At 47.9% G+C, this 27,264-nt stretch overlaps 1 protein-coding gene across 3 annotated transcripts in view; it reads right to left on the bottom strand.

The window, feature by feature from the left end:
* Positions 1 to 27,264, bottom strand: part of LOC118216956 (glutamate receptor ionotropic, NMDA 2B-like) — a 75,212-nt gene that overhangs the window by 30,557 nt on the left and 17,391 nt on the right. For all 3 annotated transcript variants that reach the window (XM_035398622.1, XM_035398623.1, XM_035398624.1), the window contains 3 exons: positions 19,315 to 19,938; positions 1,729 to 1,872; positions 380 to 650 (listed from right to left, as the gene is read on the bottom strand). In XM_035398622.1, coding sequence (XP_035254513.1) covers positions 380 to 650; positions 1,729 to 1,872; positions 19,315 to 19,911 — 1,012 coding nt within the window. In that variant the 5' untranslated portion in view covers positions 19,912 to 19,938. The remainder of the gene's footprint in view (positions 1 to 379; positions 651 to 1,728; positions 1,873 to 19,314; positions 19,939 to 27,264) is intronic.

Genomic DNA, 27,264 nt, shown 5'->3' with positions numbered 1-27,264 from the left:
CATATCTGTTTAAAACATGGCATGGCCTCATTATAAGATTATGAGGCCCACAGAGTTTCTCACTGCAGATCTGGAAGAACATCAACAACAGTCACCCCAACTGCAGAAAAACAAGAGCTGTGAAACCAAATTTTCACGCGGCAAAAAGTTGTGATAGAGGGCCAGAGGGACAAGGAATGAATCAGAAAAGTTAACAGGAGGCTTGCAAGCTCCAAAGCTCAATGACCACTAAGCTACAGTAAAATTTGTGCTAACCCCCCGCCCCCCCCCCCCCCCCCCCCCCCCCCCCCCCCCCCCCCCCCCCCCCCCCCCCCCCCCCCCCCCCCCCCACCCACCCCAAAACATGACCCCCAAGCAATCCCTAAACCTGCACCCGCACCTGTGGGGAATTCAGCGGGAACATTGTCGGCGTCCCCGGCCGCCAGCGAGGGGACGATCCAGGTGTAGCCGTAGCCGGTGAGCCCCACCGAGTGGGCCACCTGGAAGATGGTGGAGGCCTCTTCCTTGGTGCAGTACAGCATCATGACCGGGCTCTGCAGCTTCTTCAGCTGGTTCTGGATCTTGGAGTCACCGTCGTCCACCGACATGTCCAGCAGCAGCACCTCCTCCAGCTCCCAGCCCACGAAGCTGTTCTCTATGGTGCTGCGAATCTGAGCCAGAGAAGGGTTCAGAAACACCGCCACCCAGGCAAAATAATACCACACCCAGTCTGACCCAACACACTGACTCACCATCACACAACACCTGACCCAACACACTGACCCACCATCACACAACGCCTGACCCAACTTCCTTAACCGCCATCAAACAAAGACTAACCCAAGACACTGATCAACCATCACAAGTCTGACCCAAAACACTGACCCACCATCAAACAAAGCCTGACTCAACAAACTGACCCAACATCACATATCTGATCACACAACACACTGATCCAGCATCACACAACATCTGACCCAACACCCTAACCCACATCACAAGTGTGGCCCAACACAGTGACCCAAATTCACACAATCCCTGACCCAACACACTGGCCCAGCATCACACCACGCCTGACCAAACACACTGATGCAACACACTGACCCAACCTACATATATATAGGTCACCTACAAATGTTATTTTTCAATACGTTACACTATATATCATACACAATATTACACAATATTTCATGCATGATGCAGTTAGTCTACAGGCTTCCTCATGGAGAGGTTACATAGCATACTGTACACGTAGCATTTTAGCATATTATCCATTTACACAGATGGAATTTTTACTGAAGCAATTCAGGTTAAGTGCCCAGCTCAAGATTACAGCAGGGAATGCACCATCTGGGACTGCAGCCGCTCGAGCCCCAGTTCTGTAACCGTGACAACAAGCTGCTGCCAATGGGCACCACTGACTGCTCCTTCACACCTGTGCATTAGCCCCACTCCTTAGAGCGCTGATATATCTGCACGCCTTCCTGTGTGTCCCATTAACTCTAATATATGCCCCGCCTGACTGCTCCGGAAATCGCAATACACCGAAAATCTAGCTTTACCTTGCATCATTTCATAAAAAAATGGGCCAGTCTGTTTTTTTTTTTTAAGGGCTCGTTCCCCTGGATTAGCGTGGGGAGGCCGTTTACGCCCTCGGAGGTGAGAGAGACGTGTTGGATTCTCTCGTCTGGTTTTTGAGTCGTGGTGAAGTAAAGGGTAAAGAGCCTACAGAAGAGGAGGGAGGGTTACCTTATTGACAAAGTCCTTGTAGCCGGGATAATAGGTGGTAACAATGGAGAAAATGTACCAGTCGTACTCTTCCATTATGTTCAGCATAACCGAAGCCTGCTGTTCAATGGAGGGGCCAAACTGGAAGAACATGGAATTATCATCCTGAAAGAGAGGGAGGGAGGAATGAGAGGTGCTCTGTTAAAACACATAATTTGCACTGTGTAATATGGAATATGACAGTATGGGAGGGATTTACTGTTATCATACAATGGCAGAGCTAGGTGCTGCTCATCTGCATGTATTGGCACATGAATACATAGCGTGCGTGTGAGTGGTGTGTCTGCGTGTGTGTGTGTGTATTTCAGGCTGCCACTGTCAAACAGTGTGTGAAATCAGTGGTCTCTGTTAGTCACACAGGGTGTTGAAATCTCTTTGGCTTAGGTCTATGCGCTTCACTCAACATCAAAGTCTAAGCTCCCCTCTGGGGACAGAGATGGGTCGATCCGTTACCTTGTTTCTGCATTAATGAGCTCGGGCGATACCAGTGAAATGGAACGACGGGGGTGTATCTGAAGAGAGAGACTGTATGTGTGTGGTGAACATGTGTAAATGGTTGCCAGTGATTTCATGCGTGTGTACATACATATTACAAGTGGTCACAAACACATGCCAATTATATACTACAGGTATATCCAGAACAAACCATATGGTGATATCTGAATATATCTGAACACAGGGACTGTTTGGGATGTCCAATACTCATTTGCATTTTATGCCTCCATTTCTCTCCTACCCTTCATTGAACTCTCTCTATTTCTGACTCTCTCCCTCTCTTCACTCTCCTTCTGCACATTTACCTCCTCACCCTCTCCAATACCGACACTCTCTCTACCCCATTCTCCCTCATACTGTTCTATTTATTCCACTGAAATTACACAGATATAATTGATTTTAATTGAATTCCTTGTTCTTCCCCCCTCTCTCTGCCTGTCTCTCTCTCTTTCTTCCTCCCTCCTTCTCTCTCTCCCCCTCCCTTTCTCTCCCTTTCTCTCTCTCTCTCTCTCTCTCCCCTCTCTCCCTTCATCTCTCCCTTTCTCTCTCTATCTCCCCCCTCTCCCTTTCTCTCTCCCTCTCTCTCTCTGTCTCTCTCCTGTCCGGCATGGCGGTTGGGTTTGCTGCACTATTTCACTACAAAAACAAAGCAAAGCCAAGGACCGTATTTCCTTAGTGCTGCAATAATTATCGGCCGTCTGCTTTATTGTGCCCCCAAGTCCAACTTTATCGATTAAAGGATATTAAAATGCGGGTGTCCCGGGGAGCGGGCATATTGCTCCGCCTGTCACGCCCCCCGTCCTCCCTGCGCCACACCGCCCCCCACTGGGGACAGGAAACGCATCACACTCAGAACACACACAGGAAGTGAAGGCTGATGGAATGTACCATCACGCCGATGATAATGTGCATCACGCTGTATATTTGAAATAGTGACAGAGAGAGAGAGAGAGAGAGAGAGAGGGAGGGAGGGAGAGAGAGAGAGAGAGAGCGAGAGAGAGCAGGTGCTAGTTTCTGACCAGGCCCGGACTATCCTAGAGACAGTCATCTCACGCTGCAGCGCCCCCCCCCCCCCCCCCCCCCCCGACAGACATGCACACGCACACACACGCACGCACGCTAACACACACACATCCACACAGACACTAACAGTATTACTGTCCTCTGCTTCTGGAGGGCTATGAGACTCTACCACTTCACCTGCTCGCCATTGTTCAGGACAGAGTCACTAATGTTTAAATCCGTCAACAAGTCGTCAAACGTTAGCGCTCCCGCTACTTCAGCACGTGTCTGAGCGCAACATCCCTGGAAGGAGAGTGGCAGGGCATATTTTTATCATTCCAGCACCGGGTTTTATGGAGAGGCAGGGGGAGGTCTGACTGCTTCAGAGCCTGAGAGACGCAGAGTTGAAAGGGAAAGTGAGAGAAAATGAAAGGGAGGGGTCGGGGGTAAGGGGGTGTGAGAGAGCAGCTGGGTCTTGCATGAAAACAGGAAAATTCAACAACAGACACACCGGCAGACGTACCGACAGACAGGCATTCGCACACATGCACATGCATGCGAGCGCACGCGCATGCATGCGTGTTATCTGTACCCACCTAGTGGGAAAATGCACACAGCAACTGCAATTAGACACACCGCCTGGATGCCAACATGCATGTCAGGCACGTGTCACATATTTCACAATAGAACGACAGCACACGCGCACACGCACACGGGTCGAAAAACACGCTTCACCTCATGCTCTCTCTCCGCCTTTCTCTCCCTCGCTACCTCTCTTTCCTCTCATACCTCATCATCGTAGTTCTTAAAAAAAGCTGATCTTTAATCAAACGCACACAGACTTAATTAGTTCTCACATTTGTCAGACCATCACCTAATTAGCGGTGACCTTATTTTAACTACTTTTTTAAAATTTTAATTAAAAAATCCTGGATCTTGATTAAAATATTTGACTAATTTTTCCTGAACATGACTCTGATTATAATGTAGCCCATTTCCAGAGAGAGAGAGAGAAAAAGAGAGAGATGGAGAAACAGAGAAATGCTGAAAGGAGAGAGGCATTATTAACACTACACTGTAAGTGCATTCAACAGAAGCTGTATGGGGTGTTCTCTCCACTGATGTCACGGATTCTTCTATTATAACACACACAAGCACACATACACACACACACACACGCACACACGTGCACACACACACACACACAAACATACACAAACACATACACACACATGCACGCACACACACATACACACACATGCACACACAACACACACACACACACACACATGCACGCACACACACACACACACACACAGACACACACACGCACACACACACATACACTTCATTCATTCAACCTTTATTTAAGATTCTCGGTGACAATTGAGGGTAGGATCCCTCTTTCTCACTGCGCCGAGATTACAAGAGGTATAAGAAATAAAAGAAATAAAACAGCATAAAATAGATAATAACAAGCATCAATTAAAACAGTTACAATCAAAACTGATCAAATCTGAGATCAGGGATCTATGATGGCCCAGTGATACAATGGAATTCAATTTGAGTCTTTAGCCAGTGTTAGCCAGTCCTGAGAGCGATTGTAGTGATTTCCATTTTTCCAGTCCAGGAGTGATGACAAATAAAGGGGTAGATAACACAGAAGGGTTTTCTAAATAAATAGAAGCCAATGCTGATCTCTCCTTGTGTAAAGAGAGGGCCAGCGAACTTTTTCATATAAAATACAGTGATGTGTACCATATTTGGCCAGTAATAAATCTTAGCGCCGTATGGTAAACAACATCTGGAGGCTTAAGGGTGGTGGCAGCAGCGTGTCTGTAAATTATATCACCATAATCGATGGAAGAAAGAAAAACGGACTCAACGACCCTCTTTCTGGTGAACTTGGGAAAGCAAACTTTGTTCCTGAATAGGTAGCCAATTTTCACACTTAGAATTTTAACTAGGTTGTCAATATGCGCTTTAAAAGTGAGTTTTTCATCAACCCAGATACCTAAATATTTATAGTGGGGGACTCTCTGAATAAGAGTACCATTTAGAGAGTGAATCTGGAGGTTGTCAAAGTCAATTTTTCTGGCTCTGGAAAACAGCATACTGTATATTTAGTCTTATTGGCATTTAATACAAGTTTAAGGTTTACAAGTGCGTTTTGCAGAGCATTGAATGCAAGTTGCAGATTATTGACAGCTGCTTGTAAGGTGTGTGTGTGTGTGTACGCACACACGCACAACACACACACAAGCACACACACACACACACACACACACACAGAAGCACACACACACACACACACAGAAGCACACACACACACACACACAGAAGCACACACACACACAGGCAGTAAAGACCCTGCTGTATGGTGGCGGTTGTGGGCCGGTACTGGAGAGGGAGCGGCAGGTCCTCTCACCCTCGGCAGGCCCCTCTGCTCCCCTCTGTTCCACTCGTGGGTTTAACATGCGCTCCTCCGCGTGCGCCAGCCTCGCCTCCGCCCGCGCCCGCCGCTCCTCCTTGGCCCGTGCCCCGTCACGCTGCGCGTCCCGCCACGTCTGTCTGTCTGGCCGTTTCTCACGGCAGTCTGGGGCCGGCGCGGGGGGGCGGCGCGGGGGGCGGCGCGGGGCGCGGCGGTTAGAGAACGTGACCCCACGGTTAAGTTACCAAGGGGTTTATACTGCTAATGGTCCAATCATGGGTTTCTCTCTCTCACACACACACACACGCTTACGCACACACAAGCACGCACACGCACACACACATGCACACGCACACACACACACATAACAGACACACGCACGCACGCATACACACACACTGCGCAGCCCTGTGCAGGAGGGGGTCCAGGTTGAACACTGTTATTGTGCCCTTGAGCAAATCAGTTTGTTTCACTTCAATAATGCAATATTTACAGCGCTTAAATATTTATGAAAATAAATATATAAGCCTCTACCCTTCCATGATTATAAAGGATCCACTAGGGGGCTGCGAGTTTGAATCCAAAGCCAGGGACAGCGCCACATTCTGCTCCAATTAAGCAATGTAAGAGGGGAGCTCCTGAAGTACACACCCAGGTACGCAAAGCCCAGCAGCCATGGCACGCTGGTAAAGAGACCGTCCCAACAGATGAGAGCTTCTGAACCCCAAGGCTGGCTGAAGGAACCCTCCCCAAGGAGCAAGATTGCCCCCCGAGGCCACAAATACAGCAGGTGCGCACAGTAGGAACACTATGTGTGTGTATGCTTGCATGCACGTGCGTGTGTGCGTACATGGGTGCACGTGTGTATATGCTCAGGAGCGTGTGTTTGTGCATATACACGGCAGCGTGCGTTTGTGCATATACACAGGAGCGTACGTTTGTGCATATACACAGGAGCGTACGTTTGTGCATATACACAGGAGCGTACGTTTGTGCATATACACAGGAGCGTGTGTTTGTGCATATACACAGCAGCGTGCGTTTGTGCATATACACGGGAGCGTGTGTTTGTGTGTATATGCACGCGCATGCATGTGCGTTCTCTCCAGCAGCATGCTGCAGGCACACACTCCGTCGCTCTCAGTGATGACCCCCCGCAGTACACACAGCAGGCACACGTGCTGTCTGTGCTGCGTCAGTACTGACACACGGACCACCCCGATATTTGCGCTCACGCTGTCTCTGCAGCTCTGTTCAGACCCAAGCCCGCTTAATGAGCAGAACTGTAGCGTTAGCAGCAGAACGGGAGTGTTAGCAGTGGAACAGGAGTGTTAGCAGCAGAAGAGGAGCGTTAGCAGTGGAACGGGAGCGTTAGCAGCAGAACGGGAGCGTTGGCAGCAGAACGGGAGAGTTAGCAGCAGAACAGGAGTGTTAGCAGTGGAACAGGAGTGTTAGCAGCAGAACATGAGTGTTAGCAGCAGAACAGGAGCGTTAGCAGTGGAACGGGAGCGTTAGCAGCAGAACAGGAGCGTTAGCAGCAGAACAGGAGTGTTAGCAGCAGAACAGGAGTGTTAGCAGCAGAACAGGAGCGTTAGCAGTGGAACGGGAGCGTTAGCAGTGGAACGGGAGTGTTAGCAGCAGAACGGGAGCGTTAGCAGCAGAACAGGAGCGTTAGCAGTGGAACGGGAGCGTTAGTAGTGGAACGGGAGCATCAGTGGGAGCAAAGACAATGAGCCCACATCCTCCTTCCGTCCACAGACGTTGTCCTCCAAAAGCACAACGGTTTTGCCAAATCTCGCCAAATCCCAGATGGAGGCGGGGCAAATCTGTGTCAATGGATAAGTATATGGAGAGTCGCCGTGGTTACCTTGGTTAACAGAGCCAATGTGTAATCTAGCTAATGTACAGCAGAATGTGTATAAGGTGGCCATCCAGGGGAATGATTAAATACGGCCGTCATGTGCAGGTAACCGTCATACAAAGATGGCCGCCATGGCAGGTTTCGCTGTATTTGTGTACGACCGACACCCGTTTCTTCAGCAATTTTCCACCGCTTCTGCCTCCATCAACCTGTCTACTCACTTCCATTTTTGTGGAGTGTCAGAGTGACTGGCTAATAAGTTGCTGTTTTAAATTAGTAACTTGCATGGAATAAATGTGATCCACAAATATGATGGCGATGACGGCAGCACGCTTTTACAACAAACAACACTTGACTGGAAACAAAAACAGATCTAGGATAACTCTCATACTTTCAAAATGTATATCTACATAGCAGAGACTGTAATCAGACCAAAATACAAGCTTAGCAAACAGGGGAGAATGCCCGAGGGCCATTCTCTACCCATGCAATCCCATCCACGGTTAGACGCACATTGCAATACACGCAAAGCAACCAGGGGTAGGGGTCACTCAGACAAGCAACCGTCAGTAAACAAGGAACAGAACATTTAACCAGTCAGTGGCTAACTAGCGAGCTATTATGCTGGCTGCTACTAAAAAAACATTTTTTGTGAAAGAAGAAAAAAAAACAGTTTAAGGCTTTTCTCAGAAATTCCAAAATGGTAAATGGTAAATGGACTGCATTTATATAGCGCTTTTATCCAAAGCGCTTTACAATTGATGCCTCTCATTCGCCAGAGCAGTTAGGGGTTAGGTGTCTTGCTCAAGGACACTTCGACATGCCCAGGGCGGGGTTTGAACCGGCAACCCTCCGACTGCCAGACAATCGGTCTTACCTCCTGAGCTATGTCGCCCCAGACGGTGTGTTAAGGTCTTCCCATAAAGTGAGATTTCTGAAACTCAGCTTTGACTAGCGGCCTTCAAACGTATCAATAAAGCTTGTGTGGGAAAGCCACCAAAACACGCGGTGCATTTAATATGGAGGAAAGCGAAAGGGAGTACCCAAAAACTGGCCATCGTGGACAGGTGGTCACTGTACTAAGGTGACCGCCGAGGCAGGTTTCACTGTAATTAAAACGCTGGCCCTCCCCTCCCTCATTCTCTAAATGTCCCTGTTTCTCTCTGTCTGTCAGCTAGCGACACTATTTGATGGCACTAGCAGTAAATGCTGTGGGAATAGCTGTGTAACCTTGTCATTGCCAATAAAGGTTCCTTTGAAGCTCAATCTGAGAGAGAAAACGCCAGCGAGTGAGATTGAGAAATAGACTGTACAGACTCCTGTGGGTTACTCCTATGGCACAACTGCCTGTCAGTCATGCCAAAAAAAGCACCTTCTGCACAGTAGAACTGGGAGTAAGAATGAAAGACAAAAAAGAGAAAGAAAAGAAAGCGATAAAGAGGAGGGAGGGACAGATGTCTCAGCTTCAGGGTGCAGCACATACGCACTGGTACTGTATATCTCTCCAAAAAATTCCCATCAAAATTAAAAAATGCCCTTTCTGACAAGAAAGGAAAGGCTTAGTGATGTGGAAACATTTAAGCAACAAAAGCATCATGAGTTACACCCACGCAACAGCACACAGCACTGGAGCCTGGATCAGGTGAGTTCTGCCAGCTCCAGCTACACTACAACAACCTCAAACCTACACCATCAACACAAACAGAAAAGGGTTCAAATCAGAAATGGGTCACTGCAGCCCCTTTCCGTAAACCCCACCCATAGACTGTCTGCACCAATCAGAGTCCCCTAATCCCTCTGAGTCCCTCAACAGACGGGCACCAGCAGGGGCTCATTTCAATCGCTTATCTTATCCGTCCGCATCTCCTCAGTCCTCGCCTGACCTGGAAATCGATCTAAGACCACCGTCTTTAAGGAGATTCCAGTCTGCTAAATGCTACTCCGAGGAGCGGGGAGACTCCCAGGGGATGCTTCGGCCAGGAGACACGGGTACATCCCTCGTGGAAGTTTTTTTTTTTTCGTAGCGCGCATGACGTATGAATGATCGACCTGTGGCTCAAACCTACCCCTATCTGCCACGTCTGTAACTGACGCGGCTTCGAACAGACGCCTGACTGAGCAAGGACGTTCCGTCCGCCCGACACACGTTGCCTCAGTTCCCAGGTCCTTGCATCTCTTCCTCGCGTCCTTTCCTCGTGTCCTCCGCTGGGCGGCGCTAAGGGGCGAGGAAAGGACACGAGGAAGAGATGCGAGGAGCGAAACTAGGCGACTGGAATGAGCCAGTGTTCAGGGCCGCGAAGTTGGCGGTGCAGCGTCCGCCCGTCCCAGCCGCAGCCTGCAGACCTGCCACTTGGCAGCTGTATTGTACCCCCACCCCCCCCCACGCCCCACCCCCCACCCCCCAACCTGTCATTGAGCGAAAGACAAGATCAAATTCAAATGGGTCCCGCTGGCATGCCAGTTATACACAGCGCTGCCAAATCACTGGATACTTATTAATTACTCTGAAATATTACGGCAGTAAAATATCAGGCACCTACAATTTCTGCAAAAAACATCACAGGCACCCGGTAATAAGAGCTGAAAAAATATCCTTTCGGTCACTTTTAGTCACCGAATTGTTTAGCGGATGTGCTTGGGTGAGGGCAAACTGCTTTGACCTTTGACCTTTCTCCCTGGCACTCCTCCTTCTTCTCTTGTTCCTCTCCTTTTCCCTCCTCTGCTACACCTCTTTCCATCTTCTCTCCAAGTCCGTGCAAAACGTCTAATTAACATACACACATACATAACACATGCAGCACCCACGCACGCATGCGCGCACACACACATTTTAAAAAACCAGGGTGGATTTCTTATGTCTCACATTTATCTCCAGTGAACGTTCTGAAGCAGTTTGTTTGGGCTCCTAACCAGAGCAACAAGCACAGTTTACAAACAAATCCATCTACTGTATGCAGCTGGATATTTACTGAAGCAATTCAGGGTGAAGTGCCGCTGCTTACGGGAGCAAGGGCAGTGGTCCACCGGGGAATCAAACCTGCAACCCTTGAGTCACAAGCCCAGGCCCCTCCTTGTTACGCTAGACTGCACCATGCTGTTTTAAAGTAAAGAACCCACAACCCTCAGGTGTGTGTCCAAAGTAGGGCCTTCAAATAAGCCTCTCAAACAAGAGAGGAAAGAGAACCAGTGCTGCTCATTCCTCACTGGGCCCTGTAGGTCGGTATGAACAGAACCACCGACTGTGAGCCCAGTGGGGGTGGAAAGGTGCTAAAGACAGAGACAGCGACAGAGATGGGGGGGGGGGCGGGGGTTGAGTCCACTATGACAGACAACCAAAGAGACAAAGGCGGTGACCCCTGTCAGGATATATCAGTCATCCCCCTCTCCCTTCCTCCCATCTCCCTTCTTCCTCCGACTCATACAAACCAAATCCCTCTCCCCTTGTCCTCTACCCCCTGTGTGTCTGCTTTTCCTCTCTTTCTTTCTGTCCATCCATCTCCATGCTAGTCCATCATGGTCTCAGAGCTCTGTTTACCTCTCTCTCTCTCTGTATTTCTCCCCATCTCTCTCTCTCCCCCTCTCTGCAATGTTCATTCAGATTGGCTGGATTGAGAAAACAGGGCTGCTTCAATAATGCCAAAAGCACTTAAGAGAACATAATCAATCTCTCTCTCCCTCTCTCTATCTTGCATTCTCTCTCTGACACAGACACACTTTCTCCCCCTCTGTCTCTCGCGCCCTCACACGCACGCACGCACGCGCATACATACACACACACACACTCCCCTGTGCACTCTCACGGACGGTGTGTTTTTCTCTCACTCACACGCACGCGCACACACAGACACCGTCTCGCTCAGAGACACACACACATACACACACACTCCTACGCCTCTTGCTCACACACATACTTGCAACACACTCACACACAATACTTGCTTAAACACACACAAACACTCTCTTTCTTGCTTACACACACACACACAATGACATACACACACATACACACACAGACACATGCACAGACACACACACACACATATACACACACACATCTAGACAGACACAAACACACACATACAGACACACACATGAACACACACACACACCAAGACAGACACATACACACACAGACACATGCGCACACACACACGCACACTCACACATACTCTTTCAATTTTCCCCGCCCAACCTAACAGCACCCTCCACCCCCCCCCCCCCCCTTTGGCTCAATCCTTTCATCCCTTCCTCCCTTTTGCCAACTCTTTCTGCCACTCCACGATCTGTACGCTTGTGGACTGGAATCAGCTGTGCTGTCAGGTTAGCAGGGGGAGCGAGAGAAAGAGAGGGGAAAAAAAATATTTCTAATTCAAAGAGACAGGCCACGTTTCCGTGGCAACATGGTTTCCATCGAAACAGTCTTGCTAAAGATGCCATTAGTGTGAACAAAAATATCCACTCACCCGCTGACGCACTGCGAGCAGACGCAGACGCGGACGCAAGCACACGCACACAAATACACGCGCGCACACACACACACAATTGCAGAACAGAACACACCTGAGGTCGGCCACATCCCTCCCCCATCCCAAGCACTGAGCATCGCGGAGGGGGAGGAGGTGGGGGTAGGGGGGGGGGGGGTGGGGGCGGGGGGGGGGGGGAGGTGGGGGCGGGGGTGGGGGGGGGGGGGGGGTGTCGAGGGCCCTGGCAGCGTGCACGTGGCGTTTATCGCCTTTCACTGGTTCTTTTTTTTTTTTTTTTTACGGAAACGGACTCGTTTCCTGATTGTCGCCGAGCGACGCGGAGGAGCAGCTGCGTTCGGGCGCATATAAATCAGGACGGAGCGGAACGTGCCGGGTCTGCGTCGGCGCGGGGCGGGCCGGGCGCCGGCCCTGCTGAACAGAAATAATCGCATTATGTCACCGCAGCCCTCCCGACGCATCCCCGTCCCCGGGCCGCATTTTCATATTGCATGGCTTTAAAAGCCGGGACAGAGCAGGAGCACTTTGTCCCAATGAAGTCTATTAAGCTTGTTTGACTTTGAATTTCATGAGCGCAAAAAGCGCCCTTAGACACAAAGGTCATCTACGCACGCCCCTGTAGGGACAGTGCCCTTAATGTGCCTGTGTCTGACTAACACCACCTGAACAGGAACACATATGGGACCCACTGATCCCCCGCAGATCTCGCTGATCATGTAGAAGCGTGTGTTTGTGTGCACGTGTGCGTATGTATGCTTGCATTTGTGTGTGTGCATGTTTGTACGAGTGTGCGTGCATGCATGTGTGTACATGTGTGTTTCTGTGATCTAAACAGACGCAGGCTTGCCTCCCTGGTCCAGCACTTAGCAATGGATTCATTGACTTACTAGTGCTCATCATCCTTTCAGAAGACTGGGGCCTGAACACTTGTGTGTGTGTGTTTGTGTGTGTGTGCGTATGTGTGAGTGTTTGTGTGTGTGTATGTGTAAGTTTGTGTGTGTGTGTGCTTGCGTGCGTGTGTGTGTGTATGTACGTGTTTCTGTGTGTGCATATGTGTGTGTGTGTGTGTCTGTGCGCATGCGTGCTTGCGTGTGTGCGTGTGTGTGAGTGGGGGGCTGTTCAGTACAGAGAGTTAAAGGGTCCAGGTTATTTACAGTCAGAAGGAGGGGAAAGGTTCTGTTTGTGCTAATTGAGGAGAGCAGGGGAGGAGCATCATTTATATTCATCACAGAGACTCTCTTTGTTTCAAGTGAAAATGGAAGCGAGGAGGAGGAGGAGGAGTGGGGGGGGGGAGGAGAGATCGCATCATGTAGGTGAGCGTTCGCTATTTTTCAACTAGGAACGTCTCTGCCTTTAAAAAATGCTCCAGATAATGCAGCTGAATGTGGTCAAAGTGTTCGATATCGCTAATCGCTGATTACTCTGGCTGTACTGCACCCGTTCATTATCAGCCAGACTTTCTTACAGACGTGATGTGGCAAAACGGCTAAAACGGAAGCATTTTTTTAACTGAACTTGGTATCTTATTTTGAAATCGATGGGAAAAATTCCACCCTGGGCCTTTGACAGCTATAATTTATGGGCAGTTTAAAAAATGAAAGTACACTGCCATGTTGTGCATGTTTGTTTGTGAGTGTATGTGCATATGTGTGTACGTGTGTGTGCGTGCGTTTGTTTTTTTTTTTTTTGTGTGAGTGTGTATTCGCTTGTGGAGAGGACACACTAAAGGGAAATCAATATAAAGATAAGGAAAGGGTGAATGAATAAACACAGCAGAGGAAAGTGGGGATGGAGACGGGAGGAATAGAAACTAGGAAAGACAGGGAAAAGGAAAAGGAGGAGAGGAGAGGGGGAATAAGCACCACGCTCTGCCCAGCGGAGTGAAACACAGCAGCAATAGCCTTGCGGCCGGGGCCTGGGGAGGATGAATGCTGGACGGCCGGGGGGAGATATATGGCAGCTCTGGAAAGCGTCCACGCTGGCGGCGGGGATAAGGTAATGACTCCGCCGCTGACTGGAGCGCTGGAGCGCTGCCTGCTGAGCCGCGCGGAAACGGAAATCTCCGGAACGCCGGCGAGGCCACACGCGCTACCCACGAAGACGCGCGGGCCAGCGGCGGGGAACAGGCGCGAGGAAGACGAGGGAGAGGACGAGGAGGAGGGACAGTCTGGAGTACATTCTTTAGCATGTACATTTGAACTGGGAAAAAAGGAAAACTGACTAGGGAAAATAGGACACATATTTAGGGCTCTCTTTCTCTCTCTCTCTCTCTCTCTCTCTCCATCTCAAAAGGGGACCGCACCAGCTGAATTGTCACTTTTATAAACCAGGACAGAATGGGAGGAGGATACCAAGAGAGGGACAGAGAAGAGAAGGAGAGAGAGAGGGTGGATAGGGGCGGTGGTAGACAGAGAGAGAGATTGAAAGCTTTGGCCAGAGCAATGTTCTATTTTAATTTCCATATCTTCAGGGAATTATCCTAATTGCAATAAAGTTTTTTGTTTTTCAAAAAGATTGCCACGATGTATGACTCTGGTGTTGACTGGAATATCATTATAAAAAAACATCACCTTGGTGTATGGTGTTGCATAATAAGCCATTGTTTGATCCAACCCATCAGATTAAGGCCAGGGCACCACGGCAACCATCGGCCCAGATGATTACCAAGGTTCTCCTGAGACATTTTGTTCTGGGAGCAAAGTGTGCCCCTTTAAAATTATTATTTAGTCAAACAAACCCCTCCAAATTGCCAATGTACCGTGATTAATCTCTTCAGCACCTTCTCTGCAGTCCCAACAATATTGGCCCCAAACACAATCCACACCCCAATATCATTCATACTTGCCACATTTAATTCCAACAACGATTCTTTACCCAGAAAACCGGCCCCCGCAACATATTAGTCACCTTGGTCACACCTCTGTGCGCTGAATCTCTCTGGTCCTGAGAGGAACTGAACTACGTCAGGATGTCATGCTGAAGAGAGGCACATAAATAAGACTTCGGGGCCACCCAGAAAGACACGGTCCTCACTACGCACGTGTTTATTCGGCTGCTGTAGGAGGAGGCCAGGAGGCGTACTGGGAGGAGGTGGTGCAGTGGTGTACTGCCTCTCAGGACAGTAAATACAAGCACACAGATCTCACACACTGCCAGGATTATTGAGCGGCAGGGCTCAAGTAATTTACCTACTCAGCAGCACGCAGCAGCACCCGGCACACTGATGCACTGGTGCATGATGCGCACACACGCACACATACACACACACGCACGCACACACACACACACACACACACACACACACGCACACACACACGCACACACACACACACACACGCACACACACACACACACACACACACACACACGCACACACACACGCATATACACACATGCATGCACACACACACGCATATACACACACACACGCACACACACACGCATATACACACATGCATGCACGGACATGCACACATACGCACACATAAACACACACACGCACACACGCACACACACACACACGCACACACGCACACACACACACACTCACGCACACACACACGCACACACACACGCACACACACACACACACACGCACACACACGCACACACACACGCATATACACACATGCATGCACGGACATGCACACATACGCACACATAAACACACACACACACGCACACACACACGCACGCACGCACGCACGCACACACGCACACACGCACGCACATACACACACACGCATATACACACATGCATGCACGGACATGCACACATACGCACACATAAACACACATGCATGCACGTACATGCACATACGCGCACATACGCAAACGCGCACACACGTACACACACACGCACACGGACACACATTACATTACATTACAGGCATTTAGCAGACACTCTTATCCAGAGCGACTTACACAACTTTTACATAGCATTTTTTTTACATTGTATCCATTTATACAGCTGGATATGTACTGAAGCAATGCTGGTTAAGTACCTTGCTCAAGGGTACAACGGCAGTTTCCTACCCAGGAATCGAACCGATGACCTTTTGGTTACAAGCCCAGTTCCTTACCCACTGTGCTACACTGCCGCACACACACACACACACACACAGAGACACACAGACACACACACGCAAACACGCGCGCATACACACACACACAGGCGCATACACATAAACGCACACGCACACACACACACTCATGCATGGACATGCACACACACACGGTTGCATGCACATGCACATACGCACAGACACACACATGCACACATGCACAGACACACACACACCCATACACACACACACACACACATACGCACATACACATAGATCCAGGCACACATGCACGTCCACACACCTACACACACACATACACACGCATGAACATATACATACATACACAGACAAATCACAGAGAGACACGCACACGCACACACACACACACACACGCACACATGCACACACACAGACACGCTCACACACATTTCTCTTCCCAGCAACTCTTTCATCTGCTGGCTCTATCTTTTTCAGTTTACAGAAAGATGGCTTTTCTCTCCCTATTGCAATCTACATCACTCCTCTCATCCATCTCATTCTTACCTTCCTCTGTCTACATCCCTCCATCTCTGCATCCCCTCCTGTTTTCCTGATTACAGGCATGTACCCGCCTCGTACAGACTCACCCCTCCACCCCCTCCCTTTTAGGCCAGCTCTCCCTCCATCCATTCCTCCTGCTCATACATTTTTCTCACTCAAAGGAAAATGCCGCCCACTATCTGAGTTCCCCTCATGTCACCCCTCTCCTCCCTCTCCCTCTCTCTCTCTCTGTCTTTGCCTGTCTCTTTGTCTCTATTCCGCATTGATGCACATTCTCTCTCTCTCTTCACTGTACTCCATCTGATCCCTCTCTTTCAGACATAAACCACTCCAGCCTCCCACCACCTCCTCTCTGCTTCTCATTCCAGTCTCCTCTATCTATCATCCTGTTTTATGTAGGTGCTGGACACACCCATAATATATGTGTGCGAGGGGTTGCCATGCCAACAACACCGGTGGTATTGGGGGAGGAATGTGGAGTGAGAAAGAGAGGTCATCAGAAGAAAAATGCACTTTCATCCCTCTCTCCCTGTCTTCTTCTATTTCACCTGTTCTTCTGGTGCCCCATAGGCCTGTCTCTTTATTCCTCCCACCCTTCCTTTTCCACTCATCCTCTATATATGTCCCTCCACCCTTCAGTCTGTACAGGTGAGTGTGTACTGAGTCTGTACAGGTGAGTGGGTACAGAGTCTGTACAGGTGAGTGTGTACTGAGTCTGTACAGATGAGTGTGTACTGAGTCTGTACAGGTGAGTGGGTACTGAGTCAGTACAGGTGAGTGGGTACTGAGTCAGTACAGGTGAGCTGGTACTGAATCTGTCCAGGTGAGTGTGTACTGAGTCTGTACAGGTGAGTGGGTACAGAGTCTGTACAGGTGAGCTGGTACTCAGTCTGTACAGGTGAGTGTGTACTCAGTCTGTACAGGTGAGTGTGTACTGAGTCTGTACAGGTGAGTGTGTACTCAGTCTGTACAGGTGAGTGGGTACTCAGTCTGTACAGGTGAGTGTGTACTGAGTCTGTCCAGGTGAGTGGGTACTCAGTCTGTCCAGGTGAGTGTGTATTGAGTCTGTACAGGTGAGTGTGTACTGAGTCTGTACAGGTGAGTGGGTACTCAGTCTGTACAGGTGAGTATGTACTCAGTCTGTACAGGTGAGTGGGTACTCAGTCTGTACAGGTGAGTGTGTACTGAGTCTGTACAGGTGAGTGTGTACTGAGTCTGTACAGGTGAGTGTGTACTCAGTCTGTACAGGTGAGTGTGTACTGAGTCTGTACAGGTGAGTGTGTACTGAGTCTGTACAGGTGAGTGTGTACTCAGTCTGTACAGGTGAGTGTGTACTCAGTCTGTACAGGTGAGTGTGTACTCAGTCTGTGCAGGTAAAAACATGCCCATCTTCCTCTTGCACACCCACAGCTTTTCCACACTTCTCTCTCGCAGTAATTTCCCATCCATTTTGGAGCCAGCCTTGCTCAGTCGATACCTCTCATTCATCCACCATTAACGCCATTGACTTTCACACCATTTCTTACATAATCAAACTTCAACAATTCCCACCCTGCCTATCTCACATCTCTTTCTGAATTGGTCTGGTGTTTCTGCTGCCTATTGAGTGACTGTGGACTAAAGCACCTTTCACACATATATACAATACGGCTAATACTGTACAATGCCATTTGTATGGAAGAACGGTACATGGTTTATGGGCTGATATAACTCTTCTGTTGCAACAAATGTCTTTGTTCTTGGCACCTGTACAGCACATTCAATTAAAAATAATTTTAATAATCAAAAGATCTTTGCTAATAAAATGTGGCCACTCTACGAGAAGCGGACAGTAACGCATTTCACATATATACATGGGTGGCGGGCGAGCAGGTGTGTGACATAAATATTTATACAAGTAATATATGACTATCGAACAGGCTGGCCTGCAGCAGAGTCTGAGGGTGAGAGAACCAGATGCTTGAGGTGATGAAGAGGAGTAGAGTTAATTGGAGCAGAAGAGGGACTGGGCCTGATCCAGAGTTATCTGTCATATGAAATGCAGTGGGGCAGGGTTAGTGTAGGAAGTGAAGTGTGGGGGGGGTTAGGGTTAGGGTTAGGAATGGAGCGTGGAGGGTGGGGTTAGTGTTATGAGTACAGTGGGGGGGGGGGGGGGGGGGGCAGGGCCAGTGTTCTGAGCACAGTACTGACTGCTTTTCTCCATCATAGCTCCCTGCCCAGTTCTCCCCTCCCTTCTGTCTGGAGTCCATTTATCCTCTCTCTCTTATCTCCCTCCTTCTACACTATCTCGAGCCGATACAGTCTCCCAGAATCCTCTGCTGATTTTGCATTTCTTAACCCTAACTTTCAACACCCTGTCCCTGCCCTCAGACTCTTTCCCCTATGGTAATAGACCACATCTAATAGCTAGTAGGATCATACCTTCGGAAAATAAAACCCCCCAGCTAACTCCTTTAGCGAAATGCTCTTCAGAGAACAAGCTTCAGGTGCTTTTAACAGACCCTGAGGTCATGTACGCAGTGTTAATTCAACTCTAAACATGAGTTAATGTGAGTCCAAGAAGAATCAATTGTACTACAATGTCCTTAAAGCTCAAACCATGTCATTTTTATAGTGAGAGTTCCAGCCCACAGACACCACCCCAGGGAAGACGAGCGGGTGGTACTGTACCTTAGCAGCCATGATCATGGACGACCCCCCCCGAATGCCCAGGATGGGGATGTGCGTTTGGGCCGAGATGAAGTCCAGGATCTGTGCGATGGCCTCCTGGTCGGTGTCGTCCCCGAACACCACGCCCTGGAGCCAGGACTTGGTCATGAGGTCGCAGATGCGGGTGATGATGCTCTTGGGGTCGGTCTCGTTCATGGTGACCAGCTCCACGTTGGGTAGGAGGGGCATGTACAGGAAGTCGTCCTTCTCCCGGCCCTCCGCCAGCGCCACCTCGCTGGAGTTGCCCACCAGCACCACGGCGATGCTCAGCCCCTGCGCCAACTTGGGGGGCAGCGGCTGAGGGTGCCCCGCCGGGGAGTAGTGGGGCGGGATGACCACGGCCCCGCCCCTCTCCCCGGCCCCGCCCCTCTCCCGCCTGGACTCGCAGGCGGGAAGGAGGAGCAGACAGAGGCAGAGGATCCGGAGCGGGGAGAGGGGCGGGGGCCGGGGCCGGGCCGGGCGGTGCCGTGGAGGGGCGGCCGTGCTTTCAGGATCCGGGGGTGAGGGGGAGGGCCAGGAGGAGGAGGGGGAGGAGGCGCACCGGTGGCACACAAGCATGATGGAGGAGGAGTGTCAACGCAATCCCTAGAAGGAGAGAAGCAGAAAGAAAGGAGGATGAAAAGGAGGAAAACTCTGACTGAAAGTGCTACACACACTACAGTTACTTCAGAACACACTAGAGTCAGAGAGAGAGATAGAAAGTGAGACACATGACATTACACAAGCTAACATACACAATTACCACACACATGCACTATACAGAAAGTTGTATTCTGTATATATGTTCATTCTGTTTGTTGTACTCATGCTTTGGCAATATATGTATATATATATATATATATACACACACATATATATAAACATGTATATATATATATACATGTCATGCCAATAAAGCTCATTTGAATTTGAATTTAGAAAGTGAGAGAGAGGGAGAGAGAAAGAGAGAGAGAGAGAGCAAACAACAGAGAGAGAGTGGTTAATGTACGATACAAATTAAAACACAACATTTATTTGACATTTAGAAATAGTGAGTAAACACACCGGGAACAAAAGGGGTATACATACACGCGCAGATCAATATTTTATGAAAAGTGAGTTGAGGCGAGATAATGGTCTTTATTATGTATGATATAAACTCTCCCCATGGAAGAGTAGACCAGAGTAGTCACACAAGTGAGAGAGAGACAGAGAGACCCAGAAGGAGGGAGGGAGAGGAACGAGATCTAAAGACAGGGAGAAGAAAATATGCATTCTGGTCGGCTCACTGACAGAATAAATCACCAGTACACCAGGGGCACTGACAGAGTAGCCCACTGACGTACGCCCATTAGATCGCCACGGTGACTGACCAACAGACACAGCGCCTGACAGGCAGACCCTCATCCGTCCTTACCTCTCCGGGTCTCTCTCTCTCCCTCTCACTCTCTATTTGGATGAGACAGAACCCTTGCTATAATTTATAGCCCCTTTTATTAACTGTGATGCAGAGAGGGAGTGAAGGAGAGAGGGAGAGAGAGAGAGTGAGAGAGAGGGAGAGAGAGCGAGAGAGAGAGAGAAAGAAGGGAAGGGGGAAGAAATGTATTTACCTGTGTGTGCATGTGTGTGTTGTTTGTGTGTGTATTTCTGTGTGTGCATGTGTGGGCATGTCTGTGCATGTGGATGTGTGTAGGTTTGTGTGAGTATGTGTGTGTGTGTGTGTGTGTGAGTGTGTGTGCATGTGTGTGCGTGCATGCATGCATCTGCACATGTGTGTATGAGCATGTATGTACGTGTTTGTGTGTGTGCGTGTGTGTGCGGGAGTGTGCGTGTGTGTCAGTGCGTACATGTGTGTGCATGTTCCTGTTATGAATGAAGCTGTACAGAATAAACAGACAAAAAGGAAAACAAGAAGGGGAAGAGGGAGGAAAAAAGAACAATAAACACTGTACGGGATGAAAAGAGGGAGGGAGTGGGGGGTGGGAAAGAGAGGTGTGTACAAATGGCAGAAGGGCCCTCGTTAAGAGAAGTAATTGCTGGAAGTTCGTCAGAGCTAATTGCAGGTCCCCGTGTTAATTGACCCTCCTAAAAGAGGGCTTGGAAGAAGGAGGGGTGCAGGATAGAGCGAGGGAGAGGATGAAAGAGGAGAGAAGGAGGCAAAAGAGAAGGCAGATGTGGAGGTGGGGGGGGAGAGAGAGAGAGAAAGAGAGAAACGACAGATGGAAAACGGGCTGATGAAAGGCAGTAGGAGGAAGAGGATGAAGGAGAACAGGAGAGGAGGACTGGGGAAGAGAAGGGCAAGAGGAGCAGCAACAGCCCTGATGACGAAAAAGAACGAGGGATGGGGAAAGGGGGAGGTACAAGAAGAAAGAGAGAGAAAGAGATGCTCCACTTGAATCTCTGAATCTCCTCTAGCAGCACTCAGTTTCCATGGCAACAATTAAAGTAGGCCTCTCCATATACTGCTGATGGACAGAGAGATGCGCACAGATATGCTTTACACACCGATACACCCTGGTAACCCATATACCTCAATACACGCACACACACACACGTCACACACATCACACACATGGATACACACTACGACCGCAGATACTTTAGGTATATTTTACACTCAAATACATTTCATGCACAAATTAACATGGGTTCATCAGATGCGTTCTATTCAAACAAACACAGGCACATATACACACACGCTCATGCACACACACACACACAGATCTCATACTTCTTGCATAGTTTCTGAACACACAATACTTATAATTCCAACGTCAAGGGCAACCTAAATAATGATAATAACAATCCTAATGATAATGACAGTTTATATTGTTTTTTACAGAGCCAATAACCCATTTATTTATAGTGACAGCCTGGAGTGGCATCGCCCATTGTACACATTTCACACACTAATACACACGCACACCCTTCACACACACTGATAGACACTAGACAGGCACTCATAATGATGCCAGCCCTAGGGTTAATGCCCATCGGGAACTATGACAATGGCTGACACATCAACACAGCAAGCACAATTAGAGCAAGTTAAAAGTTCTGTGGATCTGGGGCCAGTGGCAGGAGATCGTGTCCACAGCAGGAGCTTAGCATAACAAACAAAGAAGAAAGATAAGACTGCGAAACTACTGTCCCACTGAGAATCTGTATGTAAAGTTTGAACAGGACTACTCCAGGTAACCTCATTGACTGTCTTAAACCTTCCATTTGATTTTTTTTTTTTGTTTTTGTGAAAGTACTTTAAGTCTGAACAAATTGAAACAGAAAATTATATTTGTACTACTTGTCTATTACGGCAAAAAAAAAAACAATGAAAGGTTTGGATGTTGACAGGCCGTAAACAGCTGAATCTTGATAAAAGCGCGCTTGTGTATCGCAGTCACGATCTGAGCAGGGCTGGCAGAGCAGCAGCTACTTCCTGCTTTTTATTATCTAGTTTTGGTAATAAAGCGGCGGAAAGAGAGGACTTTGTCCTTATTTCCCACGCTTGCGGGCGGTCGGGGAAATCACGGGCAGCCTGCACGGGCCCCGCACCCGAAGCCTCTCGGTGCCGCGCACCTGGTCCCCTTTTGATTCCACTTAACCGCAAGACCGTTTCGGAACCTTTCCGGTCGATGGGGGCCGCGCCTCTGACGCAGGACAACAAAAGAGCCTCTAACGTTTCCGGGAAAAAAAAAAACCCGGCGCTACGGGGCCGGGGGCCGGAGTCCTGCGCACGCTGGGGGCCCGAGGGGGGGCAGGGGCGCTCATTTCTAGCCCGAGACAGGGGCCAGACAGCGGCGCTGACGGCCCCCCTCTCCAGCTTTTGGGAGGCATCACAAACCAAAAAACCGCGACAGCGGGAGAGCGCATTCCAGGTGCCCGGGACACAGGCTGCGCGCGCGGAAACGCGCCGCCATCGCCAGCCCTTTGGAGAGACGCTGGCGCCGGCTGAGCGAAAGCACACCTTCAGAATTCCATCTGCTCTTCCCCATACGCTGCAATTCCTCCCTATTAATCTTTCATCTAAGGCCATACATTCACTTTGATCACATCTCTCTAACAACCCGGTATTTTATAAACAGCACGGATACCGTATTGCGGATCGGCTGTTGTGAACCGTATTAATCTTGCACATTTAGACATAATGATTATGAACCCAGTAAATATATGCAAATATTATTACTCTGACAATAAATTTAAGTAAGTTACCATAATTAATTACACCAAAAAAAAACAAAATAAAACAACTCGTGACTACATGTGAACATTAAAATTGTTAACTGTCATTAAGGAAAGGGAGTCTACTGTAGGCCATGCACAATACAAGGATTGAAGTTTATGAAGCATGATAACAGACATAATTTACCTGTTTAATTGAGCTGCTCCATCAAGGATAAATCTCACAATTCTAACTGACTGTGTGATGCTGACTATGTGTCAGACATTCCACAAAGAAGATACTTGTGTAGTAGGGAAGAGTCCCCACAAACGTACTGCTTGACTATAACACGGTCAATAACTTAATGCACAATGCGGCTACCACAGCCATTTCAGGTTTTGACATGCGTAATTCAGTCCACTACCACATCGCAAAGGAACGGAGCAATGTGATAACCTTTGCCAGAGATATTTCCAAAAAACTGTTTTTGAGCGGGCAAAAATCTGCTCTGCAAGTAATTTTCAGGTACAGGTTTTTATTTTTATTTGCAATAAATCATATCACAAACCATTTAAAAATGTATCTGTCCTTGAAAGGTTAGCGTAGGTTTCTGAGTGTATTCTGGCAGGAACTGGATGCTAGGTTACAAAAAAACATGATGTTCCCATCTGTATAAACGTAATAGCTGTTACAGTTATGCTGCCTCTGAGTTTCTATAACAAACAGCACGCTTTGATGTTATACGTTTACAGAATGTCATCTAAGGAGAAAACGAAGGGTTGGTACCCACAGTGGTCATGGAGAGGGCTTCAGATTTGGAGATTAAGGACACTAGATTGTCTAACCATCTACGTGTCCTTTTGGGGACACCCTTGGGTATTTCAAATGGTATTTAATATTTATTAAAGTAATTAATTTCACTCATCATCGTGTTTAACTTTCTAGGTTAATTCAGTGTTTAATGTTAAATGTGTTTTACTAATTTGTTTGCTTCGTTTGACACAGCCTCATCTTCTGGATGCGCCAAGTGGTCAATGAAAAAGACACAGCAACCTGGTCACAGGCATCTATAAGAAGCACACACCAGATTGGTCTGTAGCTATGGTAGGCTACTTGCTTTGTAAATGCTTAATTGGGTGTTAAGATAAAAACTAAATTTGGTCGATTTGGACGTTACCACTTCACTCACACATCTTTTTTTTCATTACATGCTTCATAATTTTAATTTATGATGACTCTTCTCCTACCAGTTTCAGGAAATATTAACATTGCAGTTCTTAGTCTCAAAACATTCCCGAAACCCAGTGCTACAAAGGTTTTAACCAGTTTCTAACCCGTGCCTACTATATGGGTTTTATCTATGCCTACTGCTGTTAGCGGTAGGCCTACTCAATCAAAGAGGTTACAATTTTTAAAAAAAACTGAAAACACATTTCAATTGATTTAACTTTTACTGGTTATTGTGATAAATGAATGTCCCTAATGTAAACTCACCTCGCACGTGACACTAAAGGCACTTAAAAAACTACACAACATGTAGAAGTAGAATCTCCTGATTAATGAAGCACTCCTGAACTATTCTATGATAACAATCATTTTTCCCGGTGAAAAGCACTCAATATTTTATTCATAGGGGACAACCAGGAGGTAGTCTTGGGTGAAAAACACTGGCACAGAACATAGAACTAACATTACGTCACATCATTCATTTTCACAGGAAAGTACAGAATTGCACAGTATTTTATACCACAGCAACGATAGTGCAAGACACTATCAGTTATACTTACGTGATCCGACGTTTGTAATTTATGAGTTTGGCTCCAGGGGGGAATGAAACTGATGAGATGTGAGTGGCCGCTCACATCTCCTGATTACTGCACAGACCCACACACATCCTTACAGCCTTACCCAGAGTGATTGAGTGGCATAATGGAGTCTATTTCATGACAAACGACATTTCGAGCGTTTGTTGGTCTCTTATGAATCGCGTCGCATCCGCCTAACGTAGTACGTAATAATGGCACGAGAAAAATTATAAACTCAATCATTTTTCAGTGATTAAATGGTCATTTATTTCTATATTAATATTCTACTTTCACTGTAAATATCCGCCTGCGTCAAACAGCTTTTTTTTCTTTTTTTCATAGAATCACCCGATTCAGTCAATTAAAAAAATGCATAATTATATTTTATATTGGACGAAGGTATGAAGTTGGACTCTAATTCGGTGCATTCATTCGATATTTGGTAAGATAATTTATGACATTTTACACAGATATTTTATTTTTTATTAGTAGGCCACTGAAAAAGAGTTTTAGAATTTATTTTGGATGCTTTAGAATAGTTGCATTTTAGCAACCGTCATGCACTTTCAAACGCACCTACAAAAATGCGGACACACACACACACACCGCACCAAACATGGAAGGTGGGTTGGTTAGGTTAAATACCTTCGTGATTTGCACAATAATGAATTTTTCCCACTCTTTTGTCAGTCTCCTGTAATGATTAAAAGGGACATCCTTTATTATTACTGCGGCACGTGTTTTATTCAGTGGCCTCCGTTTGCCAATGTCATTCAAACGGTCTCTAGGATTAGCGCCCGTCATGATTATGCGCGTGAACACGGACGCTTGTCTCCGAAAAGGGGGGAAAATAAGAAAAAACTAAAATAACCCCTTGCCAATAACTGTCCTGTAATCAGTTTAAATGTGTTTTATTGACAGCTTTTTCACAGATTAGAGTTGCAATAATCTGCCCTACACAATCCATCTCATTTCGAACTGTTATTTTTGGAATCTGTTTTTGGATTAGTAGGTGTTACGTGCTGTAGTGTGCGTGCACGATTCGTGAATTCGTGTTCGTTTGCACTTGGCAGCTGTGTACGTTTGTGTGTTCGGTGGCTGTGCACTAGCCATGTATTTAAAATGTTTGTGAGCATAAATATGACATATGACACAAAATTTGATGATGCAAACTCGGACAGGAGAATGTACCCGGTTAAAACTAGGTTCATCCAATTGAAGCAGTCCACTGGCATTAGTGATAATAAATTAAAACAAATTAGCATGAATGAGAAATGCTGACAAGGATAACAAGTAAAACATAAACTGGAATTAAATCCAAACTTCTAGCCACCCACTGATTGCTAATTACAAAACTACTGCAATCACTGCCAAATACACTGAAGCACATCACACACCATTATATTCAGCTGAGGTGGTTCTTTTGAGCCGTCATTCTGTGTGTGTGTGTGTGGGGGGGGGGGGGGGGGGGGTGTCTGCTTCAAGTTAAGTCTCGTTGACACAATGAAACAAAGGGGTCCAGACATGGGCTGTTTCCCCGTGCTGCTTTGTTGTGATAATCAATGTTGAATGGGGTTTTCATAATGTTGTTATATACCTGTGTAGCATATACAGGTCTCTATATATCAGTGAAACCCCCATCCAACTCATTCAGAGTGCTGCAGCATGGCTGGTTTTCAACCTGCCCAAGTTTTCACACGTCACCCCCCTGCTGTGCTCACCCCACTGGCTCCCAGCTGCTGCTTGCATCCAGTTAAAAACATCGGCGTTGACCGACAAGGACCTCAAAGCTGCAGCTCCTGCCTGTATACGTCCGGGCCACGGTTCAGCCCCCAACCTGCCCCCCTGTGACTGCTACATCAGGGTCAGCAGGTCACTCCCCTCCCAGGAACAGCCTGGCCGAAGCTTGGCCAGGTCCAGATTCTTCCCCTGCCTGGCTCCCAGGTGATGGAACGACCCCACCCCCTT

This window comes from Anguilla anguilla, chromosome 17 (genome assembly GCF_013347855.1).
Source record: "Anguilla anguilla isolate fAngAng1 chromosome 17, fAngAng1.pri, whole genome shotgun sequence".
NCBI classification, from domain to species: domain Eukaryota; kingdom Metazoa; phylum Chordata; class Actinopteri; order Anguilliformes; family Anguillidae; genus Anguilla; species Anguilla anguilla.
The sequence above is the reverse complement of the archived record's forward strand: the minus strand, read 5'-3'. Positions and strand labels throughout refer to the sequence as shown.